A 14,107-nucleotide genomic window follows, 5' to 3' on the forward strand; every position below is an offset into this window, starting at 1 on the left:
AGTTAATCCATAACCACTTAACCGATGTGTCTACTTGTTCACGTGTCACTGAGCGGAGATGTCGGGCGTAAACCACGAAATTGTATTCACATCTGCTAGAACATTAAGACATTATAGATCTCTCAATGAGTTGAAAATTATCTACAAATTATTCACATCATCATTGCTCGAAACGCTGAACCCCTGCCAACTTGCACGTGCCAGCGTGGTGAATTATGGCCTGAACCCCCATAGGGGGCCCCATCTCTCTGCAGTGGAAACATATATGGCCTAAGGATAATACATATCAACTATTATTTTTATTCGTTATTCACATATAACGATGTCGTATATATCGTTATCTTGCCTAAAAATGGCAAAATGATGAAATTAATTGTATAATAAATTGGCTTAGTCTTAATGATAATCAAAATCAATATTACCGTGGGAATGATGTTTAACTGTAAAACGCAGCCTTTAATATAAATATAACTCTTTAGTTTACAAATCATCTCCAGACACAAGAATATTTCAACAAAATGTTTCTATTGCGACGTAAAAGATAGACAAACAACTTAAAACATTCACATCATATAAGTAAGCATAAGGATTATCAAAATAATAACTTGCTGTTGTTGTATATGTTGCGAGCATAAAATATTATCCTCTTAATAGACTAGTCTATACGCTTCCAAGAGCAGTTCCTAGAAATTGGATAGGACAGAGTGATTTTATTCTATTGAAAGCTTCTACATAAAGCCCTTCAAAGCTTGCCCTGGGAAGCTATAACAGTTGTGTACCAAAATACATTTTGCACAAAGCATACACCCACGGAATATTACACTATTTGCATCTAACAAGCACTGTTATTCTATGAATATTTCCTGATACTAAAATAGCGATAGAAATGTTTATGTAATTATCACAATAGGCATTGTAATAGGTAGAATATTATGAGATACGAGCTGTCCACATGTGCCTTCACCTGCGGAGATTCTCATGTGAATGAGTTGTTTCACCGTGAAGTAGCATATTATGTTACTCTCTAGTTTCTTATCTATCTCTAAACAAAATAACAAATATAACACTAGACGTAATGAGGAACTATACTAAATGATCTTGACATCGCGAGAAGTGACTGTGTTACAAGCCGCAATTGCTAATTAATTATTTATTTAGTTTCTAACGTTGACCCTCGCGTGTGTCCTGTGGGTATTTTATGAGCAGAAAATAGACACATCGCTTTTGCGACACTTTCTAGTTTTATTGTAGACGTTTTGAGTAAATGTTACGACTAATATGGACCGGAAGAGTGAATTACATTAATTATACTTAGAGCCTAATTGACATCAATGAAATTATTTAAATGATACTAAAACGGGAATTCGAAGAATAAATTAGCAATAAAATAATCGACAGTCATGTTTAATCTTCTAAGAAAGATTAACGACAGGTTTAAAGGAACAGGAGGTCTCCGGCTTCGCCTCTCATCATACGGAACACAATAGCACTTACGTACTACTATTGGACATTTATCTTCAGTGGGGGTATTGTGACCAGTGTGAGCTGCGTGCAACGCATACATGCGTGCTCTATTAGATGCGCATGTCGCATTAACCTGGAGTCCACCTTAAAGCGGATCTATGCTATTGAAATGTATTAAAATATTCAACTTCCTAACGTAATGCAATATTTTAATATTTAATTTATATTATTTAAATTACCTAGTCATGATATTCAAAATGTTCTAATGTGCAATTTGCTTTCACCCAGTGACCAGTGATTCTCTATTCCACAATAGAACTATCGCTTCTGCTTTTGTAAAACATATACTGGACAATATATAAATAATAGCTCACATAACAAATTAACTGGTTATTTGTGCTTTTTAAATATATGAATAATTAGGACTTCACTTTAAATTAACTATCATAGATGCAATATGAGAACTATTTTACCAATTATTATTATCGTAAAGAGGTTACCTTAGTATTACTTAGAACCAAGCTTCGCAAGCCTTTCAATGCAGTTTTCTTTCACTCGTTAATAAAATGGAAAATATCATTTCTCCACTGTCAATTTATGGGTTATAGGTAAATTGATACTGCGTAGGTATTCAGCATCAGAAGATTCATCGCAAAATCTTCAACAAACACTATTCGGAATGATGTGTGTCATTTAATTTACTTTATTTCTAGTTGCATTTGTCTTAGAAAAATAAACGTCAAGGTAATTTTGAGCACCTTGACCGTTTGTTTTCCGACTTCTTTATGGCAAATACTTAAAGTCTTGTAATACAAACCAATTTAATAAATACAAAATAGTCCAAATAAAACAAACGTTTTGAACATCAATCTTTATTATATAAGATAATACTACACAATATAACAGCAATATCAATGGAATGCAACGTCTTATCTGGTTTAAACGCTGTAGCGTACAACTTTTTGGAGTTACGATATGTGATAAAAGTTATATAGTGGTCACTTGCGTGTCACGCGCTATCCCGACAGTGATGCTATATCATATTATATTTATACTGCTCCATTACATACAGTCGTAACCTAACAGCATTTAACCTATCTATTAATTATTAAAACACAAATTTAACATACAGTTGTCTTTAAACATAAAGTTGTGAAAGGTGAAATAACTTATTTTTATTATTTATCCTTCTAAATGACTTATGTTTTATTATTATATGACTAGAATAATTAATTATACTACTCACATAAAGAGATGTGACCTTAAAGTTTATTCTATGTTTTACATACAATTATTCATGGTTTTACTAAATTTAGTGTTGTATAGACATATAGTTTACATTTATTTTAACATTTAATTTAAAAACGACGAGCATTACATTACAGTTTTTTGTGTTTCGAGCACGCTTCGGCACGAATTGGGCCAGCTCGCACCGAAAAAGTACCACATTCCCACAAAAGACCGGCGTGAAATAGTTGCATGATGGTGTTTCGTACGGTTCGAGGGGAATTGGATTCCCGTTTTCCTTTTCTCTCCTTTCCTGATCCATTCCTTCTTTCTAGTCGTCAATCTTTTCCTTTATCTTTATCCAATAAAAGTGTACCACCCCTGCAAATGTTCCTGTTGTCGACTACAAACAGCTCACAAAATGCCACTCCTATATGAGTATCTTGATAAAGTAATTAAAAGTTTTTATTACGTAATAATTAAAATTTTCTTTATTAAACAATCGCAGCACAAAGGTTTAAAAAATAAATCCATCATGCACGCTAAAATGTTTACCTGGTTTTCACGAAACATGAAGTTCAACGTAACGTTTTAAATACTGTTGTCTGTAGCATATATAGCATAAATGTAAATTCTAACTTGAAACTTATTCGAATAAAACAAAAAGACAATTCTTTTAAAATAATGTAACCTGTTTATACAATAAAATTAGTTTAATTGAAAGATTAATTTAATAAAAAATATGATAATGTAACATTAAATAAACACTTAATATTACTTACGCCCTACTATTTTTTATACTACTCCTATTAGAATTAAGATTACCTAAAACTTATTAAGTATTAGACTACTAGACAGAAGAGATATTACGTAGAGAATTTACGAGCCTTGAAGATGGGCAGTCCTGTCATCTGTTGATGCGTTACGCCAAGCTTGGACTTATTTCAGATTATATATTTCCAATTGCCGGTGTATGAGAGTGGCGGAATAAAGTTGCTCTAATGTTGCGAGAGCTTTGCCTAACTATAATATATCTTCTGTGAAGTTGGCTAGTCCCAACCGAGATTGGCCGCCGTAGCAGAATTTCGGTCAGGAGTAGGTACCTTATTATCTAGTAATCCCAATACTTATGTTTATTATTGCTTGTCGTAGAGAATACAACATAGTCATGAGAGTGAGGAATTATTTCCTCCATCCACGGTATAAGTGGAAGATGATGAAAATGAAGATTTAAGAGGATTGATATCGACCTCTATAAACACTTACATACGATTGTAAATCTATATTAAAATTAGAATTAAAGTTGAAACAATTATCTAAATAAACATGTTTACCTCATTTTTAATTACGTAACATAACATAACTATAAAGTAATAGAATACTTTTCAATATAATCATAACCATTAACCCTTTCATATTATGTATCTCACTAACAAAGTATTTTTTATACTCCTTCACCATCGAAATTGGTTCTGACACCCGATGCTATTAAGTCGCTATTACATACATTATTTAAGCCAAACTTTTATTGCCCCTTTAAGAGAAATAGCTCAAAATTTTTTTGACACGTAGATGAAACATTCAATATTTATTTGTAGACATATAATTACTATATTATCTTACTATCCGCGCCACCTATCCATCATCACAAAATACGTTCAGACTTTGGAAGATCTATATCAGCACCAAGTTCCATCCTTATCCAACTAACACGATGGTAAATCACTCCTCTCCATTTTACAATAAATTATAAGAACGAAATTTAAACATGAACGTGTACAAATGCAAAGAAACGTTCAATACAACAAAGCATTTTAAGAAAACTTTATAAAACTCGAACAAAAGCAGAAAGTAGTTTTCAAAGAAGCTGCCTGTAATCGTGGTACCTGTAAAGAAATATTTTATTGTTTATTTACACCTTGCGTAGTTGTCCTAACAATAAATCGTTGTTTGTCAGTGTTATTCTAGAAAATTCTAAACGATCGAGTACAATAGCATATTATGTTGTCACATAAGTATTCTTTTGTACTCAAGATTTAAAACTTAGTCAATGCAACCAAATGTAAACGCTTCGCGATTCAGAATGTTGTCTCCCGTGCCTCATGTAATACCAAACAAATGCGCTTATGTTCGTGCATTATTCCTGGGGACTGAGGATACAAAAAAACAACGACCTTCGCCTACTTGTGAGGTACTGGTATACTAAAAAAGAAAGTTTTTCCACGCCTAACACCATTCCGAATCCAATGACCCATCGCTTAATTTAATTTTTAAGCTTCATCAAGCGTAGCCAACTTTACTGTTTATGTTTTTCAATTTTTAACAGGCTTTTATTAGCTTGACCTGTATGTTTGTATGTAACTGCTACAAACACTACTACTTTACACTCGAATTTTGACCCGCTCTAAACCGACAGATTTTATCAAAATTTTGTATACTGATACTAGATACTTTTTAATTTAAGTTTTCAATACAAGTTACTTATAAGTTTATCATAATATCCTGATTAGAATTGCCAGGCTTAAATAATTTCCTAACGTTTACTCTATTTAGAGCAAGTGAGAAAATTAGGTCAATTCTATCATTACCTGAAGCATACCATACTTTTGGATAAAAATGAAACAGGAATTCTTAAATAACAATTGACTGGCTACAAAACAAAATCAATCTATAGCATCTTGGTTTCATTACTTTTAATTTTCAGAACTACTGAAGAAATAAAGCATTGCATTAAAACGACTCTAACTGCACCGAACGGTACGATTGCGCCAACTATGTGGATAAAGTGAATTGCGTTCTATCATTCAACGTTCGAGTGAACCTGAAAAATGATTATTGTAGTTCTCGTCTCTCCGTTTAGATGGCTCTTAGTTTAAATTAGCAAATTGCAGCGATTTAAGCGTTTAAATGACTAGCTTAATTACCGCTCACTGCTTCACTTACCGCTTACTGCGCTTGTGGTTCAGGCTCTGTGGGGCGGACATCCCACTCAACCTTCACCTTCGTATCACGCTCTGCCTTCCAACGACCCAAGTCTTCCACCATTTCTATTGCAACAAATAAACAGTTGTCTCTTTGGTAAGAGTATCTTACATGTCTCATACAGTATATGTAGAAAATCACGAAACATAAAGTACAATTCGCATAAAGCCTCGACATACATACAAAGTTGATTAAGACAATCTGTATAACATCTGCATTTGCTTGGCACTTAATTTTCTAAAGCATAAACGGTACATATTAATCAATAAGTCATAGAGTATTGGGCATTTGCTCATGGCGAATACCTACAAATAAATTTGGATATTTTATGTTGCTAACCATCTCTGTAACACATTGGTAATGGTTATATTCTTGTATATAATGGAGGAGTCGTAAAACGATGTTAATGAATACTTAAATTAATGTTAACATTTTAAAAAATATCCGATATTTTACCTTAACCCAAGTTAACAAAATGCTATACTTTTTAACTGTATTCGCTCCGCACAAGAAAGTCATTCATTCTTTATTTTAATCTTATAGATTTCGCAAATCAAATTTCAAACATGAAATGCAATGCAAGGCGCAACAAGTAATGCTCCTAGCATTCTAGAAACCTTTTAACAAACTAAATATTAGTTACGCCAAAATTGATTAACAATGCAATTGTATCAAAAAATATGAATTTCTCCACAATTCACCAAAAAGTATGAAGGCCTTACGCTGTCTAAATAACTCGAATAACAAAAATCCAAAATAGATCTATGATTGACTGAAAACTGATTCTACTTCTAAATGTCAAAGTTTACTAGAATAGCGTCGTCTATTTTTAAATCAGATGATCCTTTATAAGATCATAAATAGCAAAACTTGTTCAAGCATGTTATGGGAATAAATTAAATTTAGAGTTCCCAGAATTTCCTCACGTTGTATATCTTCTTTTGAAGTGCATATAGACTTTATATCGAGAAACTCTTAGACGTTGACATTTTTCGATGTTCCATAAATAGCTTTAAGTAGTTATTGAACATATTACATATTATATATTACATACATACAACAAGAATTTTTTGATGAAGTGTGTAATATTTTGCGTTTAGTTCGTTGCGTAAAGTTGTGTTATTTTATATGGTATTTTTTATTAATAGAACGTGTTCTAACTAAAGTACTATATTATTTTAATAATTACATGATGTTTATATTGTTTTTACAAAAAAAAAAAACACAATGTACCATGTACTATGTCCAACGCTTAGTTGTAAAATGATTTAGTTGGATAGATCATAGAAGACGGCCATTGAGAAATATTTGAAGCCAACTTTAGAAAAAGCTGGTTTATTCACATTTAATTTACAGTATAGCGTTTGACTTCTGAATTTTCAAGAAGCTTTTAACTGGAAATCGGTGGATTAATTATATATTTATCATACAAAAATTACTTTAAAGCCGACTCAAAACCGAATGATATTGTTATAGCGTTTGTACTCAATAAAATCGCATCATAATATAACTTCTCTATACAAGTACAGATCGTGTTATTTATGAATCGCATATCAAGCTTATCTTATTTATTATAGAATACTCACGGTGAAGCTGGAAGTATTCAGCCTCTGTGACCAGGAGATCATAATCAGCGAAGTTGTTGGGCAGGATCAGGCGACAGTTCCGCAGGTAGTTCAAGATGTGGCGGAACATTCCGCCATCGCGGTCGATGAAGTAGTGCTGCTTCAGACTATCGAGCACCAGCGGTATCGCTCCAGAGAACATCCTTCCGAGACGGGAGTCCGGAAACCTGCTGTAATATTTATAGAGTTATCTTGGGATTTCTAGGGAAAAGTTAAGCCATATTGTAAGGGTACTAAAATTAAAAAAAAATATATTATGATGGACTTTTGTTTAAGAATAATAGAATAAATAATAGAAATAAAGTAATTGAAAATTTGTTTCAGTTGAGTTTCTAAATGTAATAAAAATACCAATAATAAATTAATTCGTAACAGAATTACTTCTATGGTATAACCAAAAAAATTGTAAAGAGTTTGAATCAATTATAACTTATAAAGGATTTCAGATACAAAATTCAGAGCATTCTTCGATTTACTGGTGGTCATTTAAACGCACAATAAAAATAGCTCTTAATAACTTCGGTGTAGGATAAAAGTGGCGCGAGGTACCTCCGCATGGCTGCGGGCTACGCTCTTGGCTCGGGTTGGATAAACCACGCTTATTTACGATCCTGCCAAAATAACTGGGAAACGGAGAACCGGCGAACAAGTTTTAAATCTGACGAATGCTTTTGAAAGCTTAAAGCCACACCGCGTACACAGAATAACTAATTAACATCGCACTAAAGCCTCGAGATCCTATCGTTGGACTATCAAATTCACCGTATCATTTTGGTTTCGGTAATTTTCCTTTTATATAATATAAACGTTTTATAAATTGTAAAGGAATAAAGATACTGTACGTAAGAAACCGATTTGCAACGAAACACATTAGATACTTACACAGTCAGTGTCTCCATGGATGATGTATAAATCACCCCGCCCACATCAATATGCACCGGCGCAGTCATGTGGTTGGGAACCGCAATGCGCGGCATGCAATAGCGCGGCTCCGGACCGTAGCTCATTTCGTATCCATGGTGCTCATGCATGTGCCCCGCGCCATGATACCTATGGGTGGGCATCTCACATTGTAGCGAGCGGATGTCTTGCACTTTATCATACATGCCGTACCAACCGCTGTCCACAGGCTGGCTGATGTACGGGCGAGGGCGGTAGGGCCAGTTCTCAGGGCGTTGGTTATGCGGCTGCACGTGTATGGGCCCGTGCCCGTGCTCATGCACATGCGGGTGCGGTGGGCGGCTCTCGTCTGGTTGGGTCGTTGAGCATACGGAGGATGATCTTTTGGGCCGTGGCGTCCAATCCGGCAGCGGTTCCGTGCAACGGCCACTTACTCTGTATCGAAAATAAAATAACACAATATTCTGTGAAAACGATCAAAATTTGTTAAATCTAAAATGATATAGTTTTGAAACATTATTTTGTAAAAAACAACAAATAAATGAAGATTATCGACGCTATTATATACAGAGCTTAAACTATAATATACGTGCGGGTTAGTATAAGGTAGTATAAGGTACCTATATGCATATTTATATATTGTCACGTTTCTTTTTATTCTTAGGAGCATCTTATTCTCAGTATGAAATGTTATACCATATTTATTGGTGAGTATATTTTTGTATTGTGTATTTGAGGTCATTGGTACGAAGAAATCTAAGTAAAGACTACCGATTTTAAATCCTATTTTGACTAAATTTCAACACGTTTGCTGCAAGATTCCTTCTATCTTTTGTGTTATTATTATACCAGGTACTACATAATATTATAAGTGTGAAAACGTGTTTGTTTGTTAGTATTTCTTTCACGACGCAACATAACCATTTTATTGTATTATTTTTACGTTAAATATATAGTTACGAGACTGGAGAGTGTCATAGGTCAGGTGTCATAGGTTCAAGTGTGGTGTAACATCTTATTCCCATGGGCTTTTTCCTTTGAGCACGCGGGCGTAGCCAAGGAAGAAAAGTTACAATTAATTTTTAATAATATTACAACACGCATTGATATGTGTATATACGCAGAGTAATCTAAATACATATATAGATTACTGTATTAATGGTTACATCGAAACATCATTTAACGATAATTTTGCAGGTAAATTTGTGTTCTGGGAATCCTAACAGCTTTGTAAGAGCACTTATGAATCTCTGTGTGTATTCTATTTCATATACAATTCCACGAATCGCACAGATTAATTTACTCGGATTACAAATCATATCAAACGTGAATGTGAATGTCAATTATTTCCTAATTTTTGAATATGTCGTGATATAATAGTACTATAGTTTAGGCTAGTATTATTTATTCTGTGGCTTAACTAAATAAATTATGCCATGACAGCTGGTCCCGCCTGCTTCGTGCAGTGGTTAACGGGTGAGCGTAGGACCGAGGGGTTCTGGATTCGATTCCCGGTGGAGACTCACAAAATAAGAATATCTTGGTCTGACAGGACACAGAAGGCTGATCACATCTTGTCCATCGAGAAAATCGATCAGTGCAACAGATGTATATCATCTGCCCTATACTTTGTTAGCGATTAGATTAGTTATTATTTTACTATAAGCTGGTCCGCAAGGCTTCAATCGCATACTAAATATAAATTTTTAATATACCTTTGCCGGTAACAACATCGAATTATAGCGTTATATACCACACAACTCGATGACGTTACTCGTCTTTCGTCAAACAACCAGTATACGATTGATACAATTATGTTTGAACTTATTAAGCCAGCTGTAGGATAGCAGCACCTACCAAATTGATATTTAATCATTTAAAGCTAACCAAGGTCTAGCGTAACTTAGTTAGGTATTGACGACGACCACAACAAAAATCGTAAATAACCACGAATCTCATGCTATAGCGTATTAGACTGAATGCTAGGCGCTAGTCGTCGAGTTGCGGAAAACGTGCCCGTTTATTATTATTATTATTATATTAGACTGATTGCTTCAAAATAATAAAACTTACACCTAACAGTTTTTTAAATTGCTCTTAATCAGTCCAATTATTGAAAAGCTAGCTAAAAAGTGTGTTATACAGATTTTCGATTTTTACATGTCAACACAAAATGCTATTGCACTAAACAACCCTTGGCTCTGAGTCTAGTTTATCTTAGAGTACTACATCCGATGTCCTAGATCTTGGAATTTTTATCTATCAATAGAAAATTCTCTGCAGGAAGAACAATACCTTACCTAGGTATAAACAATACCCATAACAATAACACTACCTAGATATATATACACGCTATTTTCTTTCTGCATTAGGCGTCCTAGTTTCCGCAATAAATTATAGGCAATATGTTGTCCGAACTTGTTATATAATAAAGGTTTTTAATTCAATCGATAGGTAGGGGTGTACAAACTGATAAACAAACACGCGTTGATACTGTTTTGTTTTGTGTTCACATATAATGCGAGTATTGTATACAAACCTTTTTGGCATGCTGACAAATTGCTATCGGCTCTCAAAATTTGATGTTTATTTCAAATCTGAAAGGAAAATAGCTTTAACATCAAAACTATACTTATTAATTAAATTATTGGGAAAATTCGTTATTATTATGACATTACATATTTTAGGGTTTATTGGATTTGTTACGGAAAATTAATTTCAGTCACTACCCGACACCTTTCTTTGTTTTTATTTAGTTGATATAGTCAAGCAATTCTTTAATTATTTTAGATGAACAAAATGTAAAAATCGACTACCTGTGCATTCATGTATTTCAAATCGTTTAAAACGAAAGAAAGTTAATATTTCTTTAAACAAGTTCCGTCGAACTAAAAAAATAAAAGTTTAAATTTTAAGAGATCGCGCTCACACGTGCTCCTCTGTCTAACTTGACTGGACAGTCAAGGATGGACACCCTTTAAAGTTTGGTAAATATTAAGCTTTTCTTGCAAAAACCAATTGAATTTATTTATATTTAAGTGGCTTTTTCTCGCCATCTAGGTATTAAGGATTTCATAAAATATTTGAAAAATGTTTAATAAACAAAAGAGTTCACAATAACCCAAGACGTTTCCCCAGAGCAAAACATTTTCTATTTCTGAATTCCCGTATATACCGCTCTCCGTTTGGAGTAGGCGAAGGCCTAAGGCCATTCATGAACTCGACTTTATTATGGGGCGCACCGCCCGGAGCCCTGCCGTCGCCGGCGGAGGCCCCGGGCCGGCCTGCCAACATTTTGTATGTACAACTACATTATTTACGAGCGCTTTTAATATTCAACGCAAAATAAGGTTGAAATTTATTTATGCGTATTGCCGTAGACGCGATTTTGTTATAGTTGGTATAATATATCGTTAATATCGATCTCCGCTATGTATAATATGATAAAATTGCAATTGTTGCGTGCGTTCAATGTTGGTGCAATGGATTAATTATATTTATAATGTAATGATACATACTGGATAGAAATATGAGCTAGCGATTTATCGCCAATGATATACTGAGACAATATGCGGGGGAGCTTTATATGTCTCGATAAATCGAATTGCGTGAATTATGCCTCCTCCACGTCTATCACATTAACTAAAAATAAATCTTTATATCAATTATTTACCGAGTACGTTGCCAGCTTTCTTTGATATTTCAAATACCAATTAATTTAAAACATTTTAATGAAAGATATTCAATTTTCGTTAACGTCATGAGCAGAACCTTTACGAATTCATCTGTTGAAGTTGGTAGGTAACGCATTAAAAGTGATATAGTTTCGTTTAAATTAATTATTTAAACATGCCTGTAGTTCCCCGTTTAATATAAATTCTATAGCTAACGATGGACTTGTCAAAGAAATAATGTCTTTGAAATCTACGTTTAAAGAAATTGTCATCCACAATATACCGTAGACAATAGAAAGGACTTTTCTTGAACCTCTTCCAATATAAAACATGAAAAACTTAGGTTCATTTTAAAAATATTTTTTAATATCTTACACTTCTGTTTTCCAATTAATTGAGATAGAAAGTGAACAAGCAATTCTTTGGAAAACTTATACCACTAACTAGATTCCCGTCCGCGGCTTCGCTCGCCTCCGTATTATTCCTTTTAAACCTTCCCTGGACTATTCAGAATGCACCAAAACCATTATTATAAAAATTAGCCCGTCCTTTCTCGAGCTTTAGCGAGACTAACGAACAGTAATTGATTTTTATATATAAGTAGATTATTTGATCCTAGAATCGCATTGATAGAAAGAAGATAAACGAATAAATGGAATACAAAACAGAAAGTTCCTAGCGCTAAAAGGTTTTTTAAAGGGATAATTATATAATTCAAGTAGCAGCAAGTCACAGGAAAGTTACAATACATGGAAATGCTCTTCGAAGCTGATTATTCACTTTGGTCCACTTATAGGAAGGATACATTACATAGAAGACTCGATACGCTAACGCTCTTGTGTATACCCAGCCTAACAATAAGTTTGCGTACTTATTAGAAAATTTAATAGAACAGCACACAATATCTGCATCTTGACTGTTAGTTGTATATCTATAGATAGCAGAATGATAGTATGTGATGGAGGCTCTTGTGCATACTATGACATATTGTCACATATCAATTTAGTATATGACAATGGCAAGCGTTGCGTATTTTAGCCTATACCGCATTGCGTTACAGTTGAATATCTATCCCGTGCATGAAACATACACAGAAGGCTTATGGTATCATCTTATAATTGATTTAACTATATTCAACTTTGACAAATATGTTATGAAAGTGGAGAGAGATAAAAAGAATATATTGTACTAGCTTTCCGCCTACGGCTTCGCCCGTGTGTCTCAGTAATAGTTTGACAGTCCTTAGGTTTTTACGCGTAGTTCTTGTTTTCGTGGGATTTTCAAGATAATTCCTATGACCTCTGGATTCACAAACCATAACTGTCAATTTAATTATGACTAATTGTTATCATTTACATAATAATTATAAATGTCAACTAAAGAAAGGACTGAGTGTTTCTTCAAATTTAAGTAAAATAAAATATACTGCAGTATATGAAAATTTTGAATCACATAGTTAATTTAAACTTCTTATATACGAAGAAAAATTTTCCAGAAATGAAATATTAAAATTCCGAAGGCGCTTAAAGCTTTGATGTTTTACGTAAAGACTTTCCGAGAAGGTTTGCTATTATAAAACGCAGGTGCTCTATCTTGAATACTACGCATTTGTGCGAAAAACAAAGATTTAAAATATCATATCCATAATTCTATTTAGCTTAACTAACAAATTCGAACCTACCGAACTTTATACTTTCTCATTGTGGATAAACTTTGACAGCTTAGTCTTGTTAAAACAGCTTTTTAATACGTACATGTCGCTGGGCTTGATGCGTTAACACTGGATAAATAATCACGCATAGTTCTCACATTATTAAAGTTTCACACCAAAATGCTTATGAACTAAACACGTCACACATTACGTTCAAGAAAATTTTAACACGAGCCAAGTTGTAAGGTTTATACGTCCGCGCTTTCCAACTGTTTTAGAAGGTATGAACGTTAAACTTATTTGGTACATTCGTACCTCAGCTGCGAATTATTATTTCGTGTGTATTATAAGGGGTTGGTCGCGGGGTAGCCCGGAGCGTGGCGTCGCATACCTCGGGCGGTTTACTTCAGATAGACATTAGAACTGCTAGCAGTGCTCTCGCGCCGCGAGCGGTGTGACCGCGGGCATTCATCTACAGAACAATCATTTTGAAAATTATTTCGAACCGCCGCAAGCGTCTGCCGTTTTATATAGCGGAGCGGTTATATACATATATGTGTATTGACTGATCACGCCGTAAAAAT

General features: G+C 34.0%; 1 protein-coding gene across 1 annotated transcript; it reads right to left on the minus strand.

Moving 5' to 3' along the window:
- Positions 1 to 3,955: 3,955 nt before the first annotated feature.
- LOC119835661 lies at positions 3,956 to 13,904 on the minus strand. Its single transcript, XM_038360625.1, has 6 exons — positions 13,627 to 13,904; positions 10,738 to 10,795; positions 8,181 to 8,633; positions 7,260 to 7,468; positions 5,635 to 5,738; positions 3,956 to 4,577 (listed from the first exon to the last, which is right to left on the minus strand). Exons 2-5 carry the CDS (start codon positions 10,746 to 10,748, stop codon positions 5,638 to 5,640), a joined length of 774 nt encoding a protein of 257 aa, XP_038216553.1. The 5' UTR covers positions 10,749 to 10,795; positions 13,627 to 13,904; the 3' UTR covers positions 3,956 to 4,577; positions 5,635 to 5,637.
- Positions 13,905 to 14,107: the final 203 nt, after the last annotated feature.

This window comes from Zerene cesonia, chromosome Z, assembly GCF_012273895.1.
Source record: "Zerene cesonia ecotype Mississippi chromosome Z, Zerene_cesonia_1.1, whole genome shotgun sequence".
Classification (NCBI taxonomy): domain Eukaryota; kingdom Metazoa; phylum Arthropoda; class Insecta; order Lepidoptera; family Pieridae; genus Zerene; species Zerene cesonia.